We start from the raw sequence: 14,148 nt of genomic DNA on the forward strand, positions 1-14,148 counted from the left end.
GGAATAAAGACACAGACCTACTAGAGCATGGACTTGAACATATGGGGAGGGGGAAGGGTAAGCTGTGAAAGTGAGAGTGGCAATGGACACATATACACTACCAAAGGTAAAATAGATAGCTAGTGGGAAGTAGCCACATAACACAGGGAGATCAGCTAGGTGGTTTGTGACCACCTAGAGGGATGGGATAGGGAGGGTGGGAGGGAGGGAGACGCAAGAGGGAAGAGATATGGGAACATATGTATATGTATAACTGATTCACTTTGTTATAAAGCAGAAACTAACACACCATTGTAAAGCAATTATACTCCAATAAAGATGTTAAAAAAAAAAAAAAAAAGACCCAGCACTTACCAATGTAAAATTCACAACATCCATAACCAGGAGAAAAGTCAGTACATAGATGCGATGTAGAAGTGATAGAGATGATATAACAAGCAGATAAGAATGCTAAAAGAGCTATTATAAACATGCTGAAGGAGTGAAAGTGAAACATGAACATAATGAAGAGAGAAGTGGGCAAAATAAAAAATAACCAAATGAAACTTCTAGAGATAAAAAATTAAAATCTGAAAGAAAAATTCACTGACTTTTTCTCAGATTTACAGAAATTGAAAGTATGCATTACCAGTAGACCTACACTATAAGAAATGTTCAAGGAAATTTCAGGTAGATGGAAATTTGAATCAACAAAAAAGAATAAAGAGCATCAGAAATGGTAACTAGTAGATAAACATAAAAGACATTTTTCTGTTACTTATGTCTCTTTTAAAAAGTAATTGACTATAGCAAAATAACAACATGCTGTGGGCTTTATAACATATATACAAGTAAAATGTATGACAATAAAACAAAAGCTATGAGGGGAAAGTTAAAAGTATATTGTTTTCAGTTCTTATATATATATGAAGTAGTATAATTTTACCTGAAGATAGACTATAAGTTCAAAGGTATACTATAACCCTAAACAAATCACTAAAATAATAAAACATAAAATTATAGCTAATAAACCAACAAAGGAGATAAAATGGAATCATAAAAATACTCAATTTAAAGAAAAATAGATTTATAGAGACGTGGATGAGCCTAGAGACTGTCATACAGAGTGAAGTAAGTCAGAAAGAGAAAAAGAAATATCGTAGAAAAATGGTACAGATGCACCAGTTTGCAAGGCAGAAATAGACACACAGGCATAGAGAACACATGTATGGACACGAAGGGGGGAAGGGGGGTGGGATGAATTGGAAGATTGGGATTGACATGTATACATTAATATGTATAAAACAGATAACTAATGAGAACCTGTTATGTAAATAAATAAAAATAAAACCCACAGGTTAAAAAAATAAATAAAACAGACACTAAGTTCCCAAAAAAATAGAAAATGAGGAAACATGAAACAAAGAAAAGATGGGCAAAACAAAATAAATCATAAGATGGTAGATTTAAACATAACTCTATTATCTCATTAAATGTAAATAGTCTAAACAATTTCATTAAAGGTAGTGATTATCAGATTGGATAAAACAAGTAAGACCTAATTACATGCTGTCTATAGACACAGTTTAAATATAAAACAAATAGGTTAAAAGTAAAAGTATGGAAAAATATATACCATGCTAACACTATTCAAAAGAAAGCTGGAGGGGCTACAATAATATCATACAAAGTAGATTTCAGAGCAATAAATATTACCAGGGATTTTAAAAAGTCAAGTCAATTTATTAAGAGGACGTAACAGTCCTAAACATTTATACATCTAATAACAGCATCAAAACACACAGTAATATTGATAGAACTGCAAGGAAAAGTCTCTATAGTTAGAGATTCCAACTCTCTCTCTATAACTGAACAAGTAGATAGAAAATCAATAAAGATATAGATGATATATGGACCATCTTGACCTCCTTGACATTTTAGAACATTCCACCCAAGAACAGCAAAATATACATTCTTTCCAAGAGTACATAGAACATTTACAAAGATGGATCATATTCTGGGCCATCTAATGTCTCACTCATAAAATTTCTGGAACAGGAATAACTATAGAGACAAAAAGCAGATCAGTATTACCTGGGGCTGGAAGCAAGAGCAGGAATTGAATAAACTGGCAAAAGGAAACTTCTGGGGATGATGGAAGTGTTCTAAAACTGGATTTTGGTGATGGTTGCACAATTATATAAATGTACTAAAAATCATCTAACTGTATTCTTACAATGGGGGAATTGCATAATGTGGCAATTACACCTAATAAAGCTGAAAAAAAGAGGCTATCTCTATTGAGTGACTTACATTTATATTAATAGAAAAAGGTGCACAAGAACATTTACAGTGTATTCCCTTTGTGTAAGAAAGGAAAATAAGAAAAACATAAACAAATATATATAAACACACACGCACACACTTCACAAAAATTTACTCAAAATGGATCATAGACCTAAATGTAAAATGCAAAACTATAAAATTCCTAGAAGATAACATAGGAAAAAATCTAGGAGGTTTTAGGTATGGCAATAACTTTTTAGATACAACACCAAAGGCACAATCCATGAAAAAAAGAATTGATGAAGTGGACTTCATTAAAATTTAAAACATTTGCTCTGCAAAAGACAGAGAATAAGAAGGCAAGCTACACACTAGGAGAAAATATTTCCCAAAGATGTATCTGATAAAGGACTGTCATCCAACTCAACAACAAAAGATGAACAACCAAACTGATTAATAAATGGACAAAAGACCTAACAGATGCTTCACCAAAAATGATATAAAGATACCAAATAAGCAAATGAAAATATTTTCAATATTATATATCATTAGTGAATTGCAAATTAAAACAAGATTACACTACGCATCTATTAGAATGGTGAAATCCAGAACACTGACAAGACCAAATGCTGGCAAAGTTGTGAAGCAACAGGAACTCTCATTCATTGCTGGTAGAATGCAATGGATTAAGGAATGTAACCTATATGCTTGTTGAGCCTCTTCTGGGATCTGTGATGCAGAATGGATTTAGACTTTCACTTAGGACCCATTTTCAAAGTAATTTTCACAGAGAAAATATTAGTCAAGAAGAAAACTCTTTTAATATTTTAATGGTCCCATGAGTGAGAAAATAAAGGTGCTCCTTCAGCACCTTCCCCTGCCCAATATGTTCTGGCCCGAGTTTTTGCTTTTTCCAGAGTGTGGGTCAGTTTCAACATTCAGGACATCAAGGACCACAAGCCAAGATTCCTAAAAATGCTGAGATGCTGCATGGAATCTCTTGGAATACAGTTTCTTATAAAACTAAACATACTCTTACTCATGATCCAGCAATCACACTTCTTAGTATTTAACCAAATAAGTTAAAAACTTATGTGCACACAAAAACCTGAAGTTTTATTCATACTTTTCAAAACTTGCAAGCAACCAAGATGTCCTCCAGTAGGTGAATAGATAAACTACAGTACATCCAGACAATGAAATATTACTCAGTGCTAAAAAGAAATGAACAATCAAGCCATGAAAAGACATAGAAGAATCTTAAATACGTGTTATTAAGTGAAAGAAGCCAATCTAAAAACTCTCTTTCTTTTTTTTTTTTTGGCCACGCCACACGGCTTGCAGGATCTTAGTTCCCTGACCAGGCCAGCAGTGAAAGCACCGAGTCCTAAGCGCTGGACTGCCAGGGAATTCCCTGAAAACTCTATTTCTTGATCTGAGTGGTAGTTATGCAGATTTTTGCTTTGTACGAATTTACCAAACTGTACCTGAACATTTTGTGAGCTTTTCTGTATGATCCAAATTTTAAAAATCAAACATCAAAACACCAATACTACTATAGAGAAATGTACAAGTAAAATCATGAATTATGCAGAGCTAAAACATGATATCCTTCTGTGAGAAGCCATTGATTAGGTTTTCCAGGCAAGTTTTTTTTTTTTTTTGCAGTACGCGGGCCTCTCACTGTTGTGGCCTCTCCCGTTGCGGAGCACAGGCTCTGGACGTGCAGGCTCAGGAGCCATGGCTCACGGGCCTAGCTGCTCCACGGCATGTGGGATCTTCCCGGACCGGGGCACGAACTCATGTCCCCTGCATTGGCAGGCGGACTCTCAACCACTGCGCCACCAGGGAAGCCCCAGGCAAGTTTTTAAAAGAAAGAAAAAGCAAGTAACTTACAAAAGAAGATTGGCACATAATAAAAAAGAAAACAATAGCTTGTCCTTCTCAAACAGTGATCGGCATATATTACAATATAAGTTGTATGTGAAGTGGTCATTTAAATATCGTAGGCGCTTTTCCAAAATTTTGGATTTGTTACTGAAAGGTTAAAAAAAAAAGGAAAATATATTGAGTCAAGTAAAACTAAGAAAAAATAAGTAACATATGAATTAACATACAAGTTGTTTTTATTTTATCGAAATAACCACTGTTAAAAATATGAAACTACACACACACACACACACACACACACACACACACACACACGTGCATATATTGGGTTCACCAAAAAGTTTATTCAGGAAAATACCCGAAAGAACTTTTTGGTCAGCCCAATAAAAATGGTGACATCTGAGTAAGCGCTCTGGATTGTACCAGTGTGAACTTCCTGGTTGTGATACTGTACTATAGTTATATAAGATATTATCATTGGACGGGAACCCTCATGCACTATTGGTGGGATTGTAAATTGGTACATAGTCCCACTATGAAAAACAGTATGGGGGTTTCTCAAAAAAATAAAAATAGAACTACTATACAATCCAGCAATGCTACTTCTGGGTATGTACCCACCACAAAACTCCAAAAACACTAATTCAAAAAGATATATGCACCCTATGTTTACTGCAACATTATTTTTTTTTAATTGAAGTATAGTTGATTTACAATATTGTGTACATTTCAGGTGTACAGCACAGCGATTCAGTTATACATTTATATATATACATATAAATCTATATATTCTTTTTCAGATTCTTTTCCCTTATAGGTTATTATGTAATATTGAGTATAGTTCCCTGTGTTATATAGTATGTCCTTGTTGGTTATCTATTTTATACATAGTAGTGTGTATATGTTAATCCCAGTCACCTAATGTATCCCTCCCCTGACTCCTGTTTTCCCCTTTGGTAACCATAAATTTGTTTTCTGTGTCTGTCTCTCTCTGTTTTGGAAATAAGTTCATTTGTGTCTTTTTCTTTTAGATTCCAGATACAAGCGATGCCATATTTGTCTTTCTCAGTCTAGAATACTTCACTTAGTATGAGAATCTCTAGGTCCATCCATGTTGCTGCAAATGGCATTATTTCATTCTTTTTTTATGGCTGAGTAATATTCCACTGTACATATATACCGTATCTTTTTTTTCTCTCTCTTCTTTTTATTAATGTAGTATATCATATTGATTTTTTTAACATCTTTATTGGAGTATAATTGCTTTACAATGGTGTGTTAGTTTCTGCTTTATAACAAAGTGAATCAGCTATACTTATACATATATCCCCATATCTCCTCCCTCTTGTGTCTCCCTCCCACCCTCCCTATCCCACCCCTCTAGGTGGTCACAAAGTACTGAGCTGATTATCTTTTCAAATTATGGTTTTCTCTGGATATATGCCCAGGAGTGGGATTGCAGGATCATATGGTAGTTCTATTTTAAGATTTTTAAGGAACCTCCATACTGTTCTCCATAGTGGCTGTACCAGTTTACATTCTCACCAACAGTGTAAGAGGGTTCCTTTTTCTCCACACCCTCTCTAGCATTTATTATTTGTAGACTTTTTGATGATGGCCATTCTGACTGGTGTGAGATGATACCTCATTGTAGTTTTGATTTGCATTTCTCTTATAATTAGCGATGCTGAGCATCTTTTCATGTGCCTTTTGGCCATCTGTGTGTCTTCTTTGGAGAAATGTCTATTTAGGTCCTCTGCCCATTTTTTGATTGGAATTTAAGTGTCCATCAATAGATGACTGAATAAAGAAGATGTGGTATATATACACAACATATACTTAGCCATAAAAAAAGAAAATTTGCCATTTGCAACAACATGGAAGGAACTAGAGTGTATATGCTAAGTGAAATAAGTCAGAGAAAAATATCATATGATCTCTCTTATATGTAGAATCTAAAAAACAAAACAAATGAACAAACAAAACAACACAGAAACAGATTTATAGATACAGAGAGCAAACTGGTGGTTGCCAGAGGGGATGGGGTGGGGGCCATATAGGTGAAGGGGATTAAGAGGTACAAATTTCCAGTCAGAAAATAAATCAGACATGGGATGCAACATAGCATAAGGAATATAGTCAATAATATTGTAATACTTTTGTATGGTGACAGATGGTTACTAGACTTATTGTCGTGATTATTTCTTAATGTATTTAAATGTTGACTCACTATGTTGTACACCTGAGACTAACATAATATTGTACATTAACTACACTTCAGCTGAAAAAAAAAAGATGTAAGAACTGGAGAAACTGGGTAAAGGGTACATGGGACCTCCCTGTACAGTTTTGTGTGTGTGCAACTTCGTATGAAGCTATATGTTAAAAATGGGGTATAATTCTATGAGAAAATGAAATATGGTTTACACCATCTCTCTATTTTCAAAATTCTAAATTTCTTATTGTACTCCCAAATGACTGAAAACAATCAGTTAATTAAAAAGCACCTACTGAATATCTATTAGTGTGAGAATCTAAGCTGGGGAGGGAACTGTAAGAGATAAAGAATTATGAAACATTTACCTGCCTCAAAGAAGCATAAAATCTAGATCAAGATCCATATGTTAAAAAAAAAAAAGAAAAGTAAGAAAACATATGGACAAAAGTGATTACTTCTGGATGGGTTATGACTAATAATTATTTTCTTCTTTATACTCTTACATGCTTAAAACTTTTGCAATAAGAATACGTTGCTTTCATTTTTTTAGTTCAATTTTTTCAGTAATACTTATGGGAATCTAAGACGATACACCCATTCTAGGAAAGTTTAGCAGTTACTTAAAAAAAAAGAAACAAGCAACTACCACATGACCCAGCAATTGCACTCCTGGGCAGTTATCTTGGAGAAATGAAAACTTATGTTCACACAAAAACCTGTCCATGCATTTTATAGCAATTTTATTTGTAAAAGCCAAAACCTGGAAATAACCCAGATGTCCTGTAATAAGTGAATGATTAAACAAACTGTAGTACATCAATATCATTAAATCCTCTCAGCAATAAAAAGGAGTAAACAATCTAAATGAATCCCCAGAGAATTATATTGGGTGAAAAAAAGCCAATTCCCAAAAGTTACATAGTGTATGATTCCATTTATATAACATTCTTGAAGTGACAAAATTATAGAAATGGAGAACAGATTAGTGGTTGCCAAGGGTTACGGTCAGCAAGAGAATGGGAGGAAGATGAGTATGGCTATAAAAGGGCAACATGGGTATCCTTGTGGTGATGAAAGTACTCTGTATCTTGACTGTGTCAACATCAATATTCTGGTTGTGATATTGTACTACAGTTTCTCAAGACATCACCATTGAGGAAACTGCATAAAGAGTACATGGGATTGCTGCATTTTTTCTTATAATTGCATGTGAATCTACAATTATCTCAAAATTAAAAGTTTAATTTTTAAAAAGTAATACTTGGATCCATGGGAATGGGATGGAAGGGGAGGGGGTAGTGACACTTCTCTGAGCAGACCTTCTGTATGGGATTTACTTTTGGAGTCATATTGATGGCTTACGTACTCAAAAATATAATTAAAATCAACAAGGAAAAGGGGGAAACTCTAAAATGAAATATAAAAATAAACAAATTACCCTAACTGTATTTCACGTGAATAACAAACATCATCATACTAAAGGAGGAAAAACTAACCCAAGTAACTTTTGAATATAGTTTTTTGCATATAAAAACAAAAAGACTGTAAGTTTCTGTGTGAATACATGCATCCAATTCTCTTTAGTATATACCCAAGAATTGCTAGATTTGCTGGAAATACTGGATCATACGGCAAATCTATGTTTAATATTTTGAGGAACTTCTAAAAATGTTTCCAAAGTGGATGCATTATTTTACAATCCCACCAGCAGTGTATGAGGGTTCTGATGACTTCACATCCTCGACACCTATTATTGACATTTATGTCAATTCTTCAACTTGAACATCCTACATCATGTAGGGTATGTTAATTCAAATTCCAAATCCCAACTGGGAAAGTTTAGGGATTTCAATCACTCAGGAAAGATTGTTCTACCAAAAGCCCATGTAGAACACATATGCTAGGCTCAAATCATATTTTTATTCTACTTAACAAGTTACTAAATACCAGATATTGTTAAAAATACTCTATAAATATTATCTTTTTAATTCTCATAACAACTCTTAAAGGTAGGTATTATTATTATCCCTATTTTATAGATAAGAAAAATTGAGGCAATTACAGAAAAGTTAGCTGACTTGCCTGTATTCATGCAGCTATTATGTGGCAGAACTGAAATTTAATCGCTTACTCCAGTCTAACTCCAAAATCTGTGCACATTCAGTAATTGGTTAAAGTGAAAATATCTAGCAAATGATTAGAAATGTGGGGCTGAAATTTTTTAGAGACCTCAAGGCTGGAGAAAGATATACTGGAGTTGCTAGCAAAGATAGGTCATGTGCTTTATCAAAATATTCAAAAGAGAGGGGCAAAAAGACCTAAAGCTAATCCCTCTATGCCTAAATCTTGAGTAGAAGTGAAACAAAACTTAAAATAGAAATGAGGCCTGCTTGCTTGCTTTCTCCTTCTTTCCTTCCTTCCTTCCTCCCTTCCTCCCATCCTTCTTTCCTTCCCTCTTCCCCTTCCTTCCCTCCCTTCTTCCTTCCTTCCTTCCTTCACTTTTCCCATACTTTGTAATGTTCTATAGTGAATATGTGTTATATAAACAGTAAGAAAAAAATTATATATTTTAAATGGAAGGATGGTGAAAATCCAACCTAGGGAGCATGAATGAAGCTAGAGAATGTTTACCTGTCATGAATAGAGTTGATATAAAGGTTCACAAACCAGATGAGAGAGTATTGGTACATGGGATCAATGTTAGCCAGGTCTGCAATGCTAAAGAATAATACTGATGAATGTTTAGCAATAGGTCTATAGCCTTCTCGAGACTCTGCTATTTTGAGTTCTGTTTTTTCTGCAATCTAGAAGAAGAGAAAAATCAAGATTAAGAAATAGGAGATGTTTTAATTATATATTTTTCATATAATGAAATTTATATTAAAAATATCCCCTAACTTAATGACAAAATTATACAGGCATAGTTTACATCAAAGGGCTTTACTATGCTAAAATCTATTAAAAAAAGAAAGGGAGGGGGCTTCCCTGGTGGCGCAGTGGTTGAGAGTCTGCCTGCCGATGCAGGGGACACGGGTTCATGCCCTGGTCCGGGAAGATCCCACATGCCGCGGAGCAGCTGGGCCCGTGAGCCATGGCCGCTGAGACTGCGCATCCGGAGTCTGTGCTGCGCAACGGGAGAGGCCATAACAGTGAGAGGCCCGCGTACCGCACAAAAAAAAAGAAAAAAAGAAAGGGAGGGACTACCCTGGTGGACCAGTGGTAAAGAATCTGCCTTCCAATGCAGGGGACACTGGTTCGATCGCTGGTCCGGGAACTAAGGTCCCACATGCCGTAGGGCAACTAAGCCCGTGCACCACAACTACTGAGCCTGCGCGCCTCAACTAGAGCGCCTGCGTGCCGCAAACTACAAAGCCCAGGTGCTCTGGAGCCCGCGGGCCACAACTAGACAAGAGAAAAGAAACCCTGCATGACACAAGTAGAGAGACGCCCATGTGCCGCAATGAAGAGCCCACGCATTGCAACTAAAGCTCCCACATGCCTCAGCGAAGCTCCTGCATGCTGCAACTAAGACCCAACGCAGCCAAAAAAAAGTCTAAAAAAGAAAGAAAGGAAAAGGAAGGAAGGAAAGAACTAGGGAGAGAGGGAAGAAGAAGAGAGGGTGGAAAGAAGGGAGGTAAAAGAAAGAAAAATCTCTTTACAGATTGAAGGTGTAACTACCCACCAATCATCTCTTTCTTATTTGAGGAATACAAAACTGTCAATCTTTCCTTATTCTTTGCCTTCATCTGACATGTATCTATTATTGTCACTCACCCTCTTTTATTTTAATAGGTCAGAGATAGAGAGGGAGATGGAGAGAGAGACAGCAAGTGTGCATGTGTGTATGGCTTAAGGTGTCAACATGTGTACCAGAACCCAGCACAAAGTCTGACAAAGTAGGAATTCAGAAATATTTGTTGGCTGATGGTTTGATACATTAAGAATACCTTTTTACAGTGAAATTCTCAAATTTTTAACTTTTCTGGGCTGAATAAGGGTATAGATATTTAACCCCAAATGAAAAAATTTCTCCAAGATAACAGCCCTTCCAATGACAACTCAATCTGATAGGTTGATATTCTACAGGAAAAACATGTAGAGCATTTTTCCAACCCTCTCTCCCTTCTTTGGAAATGCTAGCCACAGACTCTCTTGAATAAATGTGCCTATGTAGCCATGTTTATATTGAATGATCCTGTTTATAGCTGATTAAATCAGGTGGGAGGGATAGAACCAGACCCAAAATAAGCTAATTAATTTTCCCGCCAGAGAATGAGAACTTTAGGAGCATCAAAAACTGAAATCAGGTGGTACTTGGCCTTAGTGCTAAAAGGTAATGGTATCAGAGTTGGTTTCTATGTGCAAGATAAACGTACGAAGGAACAGTATAAAAGTTTTACAGAAAAAATTGGTCTCCGGATGGAGCAGAAAGAAGCACATATGAGAACGACACAACCTTAGAGAAAGGGAGAGACAAAGAGCATAGAAACTTAATACTTTCCATTAATTCCTGAGGCCTGTATGTACTTCCTATAATTAGGAAAATAAAATATCCCCTTGTATATTTTTTATTTAAGCTAATTTGAGTAGGTTTCTGTTCCTTGCAAGCAAACTTTCCCCCAAATTACAGTGTAGCTACAATTAAAAAGTAAGGTTTGAACCTCAAACTTGACTATAAGTGAAACAAAGTTATCAACAATGGAAATTAATGACATTTTTACAAAAGAAAGCATAATCTTGGTATTCTCATTTTAACCTCCTGTTATTTAACCCTTAATTTTTTCAGCTAAATGCCATTTACCATTAACAGCAACAGTAAGCAAAAACATTTAGCAAATATTGTTATTATTTTTAAAGAGTAAATAATAATTTAACTCAGGTTCCAAGGCTTAATCTGCAGTGTATTTATAAATAGTGTTATATTTATATATACTTGGCTGCTTAGTATGAAACACTAAACTCAAGACATATAGAGTTTTGATTAATTACCATTAATGGCCTAAAATCAAAGGACAAGACATTTTCTAACAAATAAACATTGTGAGCACACGATGTTAAAAGAGGAGAATTTATTATTTGTAAAAATTTCCGGGGCTGTGCTATTTATGTATATTATACTTTCCAAGAATCCACAAGACTAAACTTCAATCAAGACAACTTTTGCAGGGAGGGAAGGCTTTGAAACTTATAGAACAAATTCTTTTTTTTTTTTTAAATATTTATTTATTTAATTGCACAGGGTCTTAGTTGTGGCATGTGAACTCTTAGTTGCAGCATGCATGTGGGATCTAGTTCCCTGACCAGGGATCGAACCCAGGCCCCCTGCGTTGGGAGTGTGCAGTCTTATCCACTGTGCCACCAGGGAAGTCCAGAACAAATTCTTAAAGTTTTGTTTGTGTTTATTTAATCTTATGGGTTGGGATAAAAGGGAAAAGCAGGTTTTAGACTATGTGGGAACACTTTGCTCTGAAGTTGGTTTATCTTACATCTGGGTAGGTGGGTGGATAAAAGTCAGGGCCAGATACAGAGCATGTTTTAAATCAAAATATATAGTGAATTCTAAATTATGTTTGTAATGATTAATGAGACCCAGTCAAAAAGATATTATGATTAAATTTCTCTCTTTTTGTAAGATGAAGTATTTGAACCAATAAATACTGATATCTACTTTCCTCTTTGAGTCTAATAGGAAATAAGCTGATAAATGCTTCCTGTCTTTTCTTCCCTTTGAAAAAACACTGTGGTGAGAGGAAAATGAGGAATGGGTTCTGCTCTGACGAACATTAATTGGTAAGGCAGACATTATAGAATATCTCAGCCATGGTCCCCAGATGGGAGGCTACCACAGCATATTACTCTAAGACACTACTCCTTTTGGCTCTCCTGAAATGAAAAGCACAAACACAAAACAAAACAGTACACCTGGCTAGAGAGAGTCATTACCATCACATTCATATAAAACTAAACCCATCCCAAGGGGAAAGGTGCCTAGACCTTTTGGAAATCCTCTACCCCAAAACTGGGGTGCATGGGGTAGGGTGCAAACAGGAGGATGCTGAGCAACTAGTGAAATTTCTATTAGGTTTCTTTTTATTTTTTAATTACGCCAATATTAAGGTGTGTTTAATTCATTGGGTGGGCCAAGGAGGATTGAAAGGTCTGAAAATCAGTAAAGTTAGCCTACTAAAGTCATTCTGTATTATCATTTCATTGTATGAACTTGGGCCTTAACTACTTTTTCTGGGCCCTACTTTTCTCAACTATGAAATGCTAAAGATGACAAATAGCTAAGGCTTCTTCCACCCATAACACTGTAGGATTATATTTTTTAAAAGATGCAATATAAAAATACCATTTAGCTGTGTTAGATGAATTTGCAATAAGTACATTATTGTATGTGTCTTCCTTCCTCTACCTGCCACTCCCAACTCTCATACCTCTCTCCCAGACAAAAGACAAGGCAATGTCAGAAGATCATCCTTATTAGTTCCTAGAACCACTTACTGTCCAATTAACCAGCAATTACCTTCACACATCTTAAGTTCCAACCAGGAACAGAGGCAAGCCATATTCCCAAACTTAAGTTTTAGGTGAAGAGTCAATTAAAATTTGAATGAACCTGACTAGCTTACCCTACCTACACAATAATAAAAAGTATGCTTAAAATTTTTTTCATTCCAAATTTATTTCTTCTGTGTATAGGTGCCACAGAGATGACACCAGGTTTTGAATGATTCAACAGTATAAGATATTCTCTTATGAGTTTAAAATTAGTTTCTATCTTTTGGTATTTTATGAATTCTTTTCCTCTTCCCATAAGCCTAGTATAGCACTTTCCTTAGGGAGTGGGAGCACATTGGACTCTTAAGAATCTAAAAATTTCTAGGATTCTTTTTTTACCTGTTGTTTCTTTGTTATCTCATTGGACATCAATTTAGCAGAGTCTAAGACTTTAATTGCACTTTCATCTTCTAAAATGTTCCCTTCTGAAGATGATAATGTTTCTAAAATTTTTTTCTCTATATCTTTTAGCTGTTTCTTATTAGCTGCAGACTGAAGAATAAGAGCATTTCGTTCCTCTTCTAATTCTGGTCTAAAAAGATAAAAACATTTAGTCTAAATTTGTAGTATTTTATCCAAATATTAGATATCCCAATTTTGTAGACAGTTAAATAATTTTGTAGACATATAATACAAATTAAGATGAGTAATCTCTTTATCCTAACCTAAGAAAAAAATGCTCCCATGAAAATAATAATTTGAGAAACTCAAGCAAAAAAAAGCATTAATTACATATATGTAAAATGTGGCAATAACATATACTACAGTAAGTCTAAGAATATGTTAAATTTATCCATATGGCTTAGCTCATTGCGTGAGAATAAGAACTGGAAAAGAAACTCAGAATATGAGACTTCTTATCTATTCCTTGGCTTAATCATATTCAGTCCCATTTTCATCATCTCTTCTACAACAGGAGACAGAAAAGATGACTCATCCTACAACTGGCTCTTCAAGTAAAAGACAAAACTCGCACTTATATCTTAACAATGAAGGTATGAAACTTCAAAATAACATAATTCACCATGTTACAGAATATGTTATGACATAGTTCTGTCTTGGATACTGCGCAAGTGGGATAAACACTGAAAATAACAAAAGAACTTCATGGTACATATTTTCACTTATAAGTTGATTTCATGTAATAGACTACTTGATAGTGTTATATTAAGCTTCAAGTGGAATCAAAGGTTTCCTTCAGGAAGCAATTCTTT

General features: G+C 35.1%; 1 protein-coding gene across 1 annotated transcript in view; it reads right to left on the reverse strand.

The window, feature by feature from the left end:
• Nucleotides 1-14,148, reverse strand: part of DNAH12 (dynein axonemal heavy chain 12) — a gene marked incomplete at its 3' end in the record, with an annotated part of 211,639 nt that overhangs the window by 25,576 nt on the left and 171,915 nt on the right. Inside the window, exons 58-60 of the mRNA XM_082663999.1 lie at nt 13,274-13,466; nt 9,005-9,177; nt 4,162-4,302 (exon numbers count right to left, since the gene is read on the reverse strand). Coding sequence (XP_082520125.1) covers nt 4,162-4,302; nt 9,005-9,177; nt 13,274-13,466 — 507 coding nt within the window. The remainder of the gene's footprint in view (nt 1-4,161; nt 4,303-9,004; nt 9,178-13,273; nt 13,467-14,148) is intronic.

This window comes from Grampus griseus (assembly GCF_964374135.1).
Source record: "Grampus griseus genome assembly, chromosome: 10".
In the NCBI taxonomy this organism is placed as follows: domain Eukaryota; kingdom Metazoa; phylum Chordata; class Mammalia; order Artiodactyla; family Delphinidae; genus Grampus; species Grampus griseus.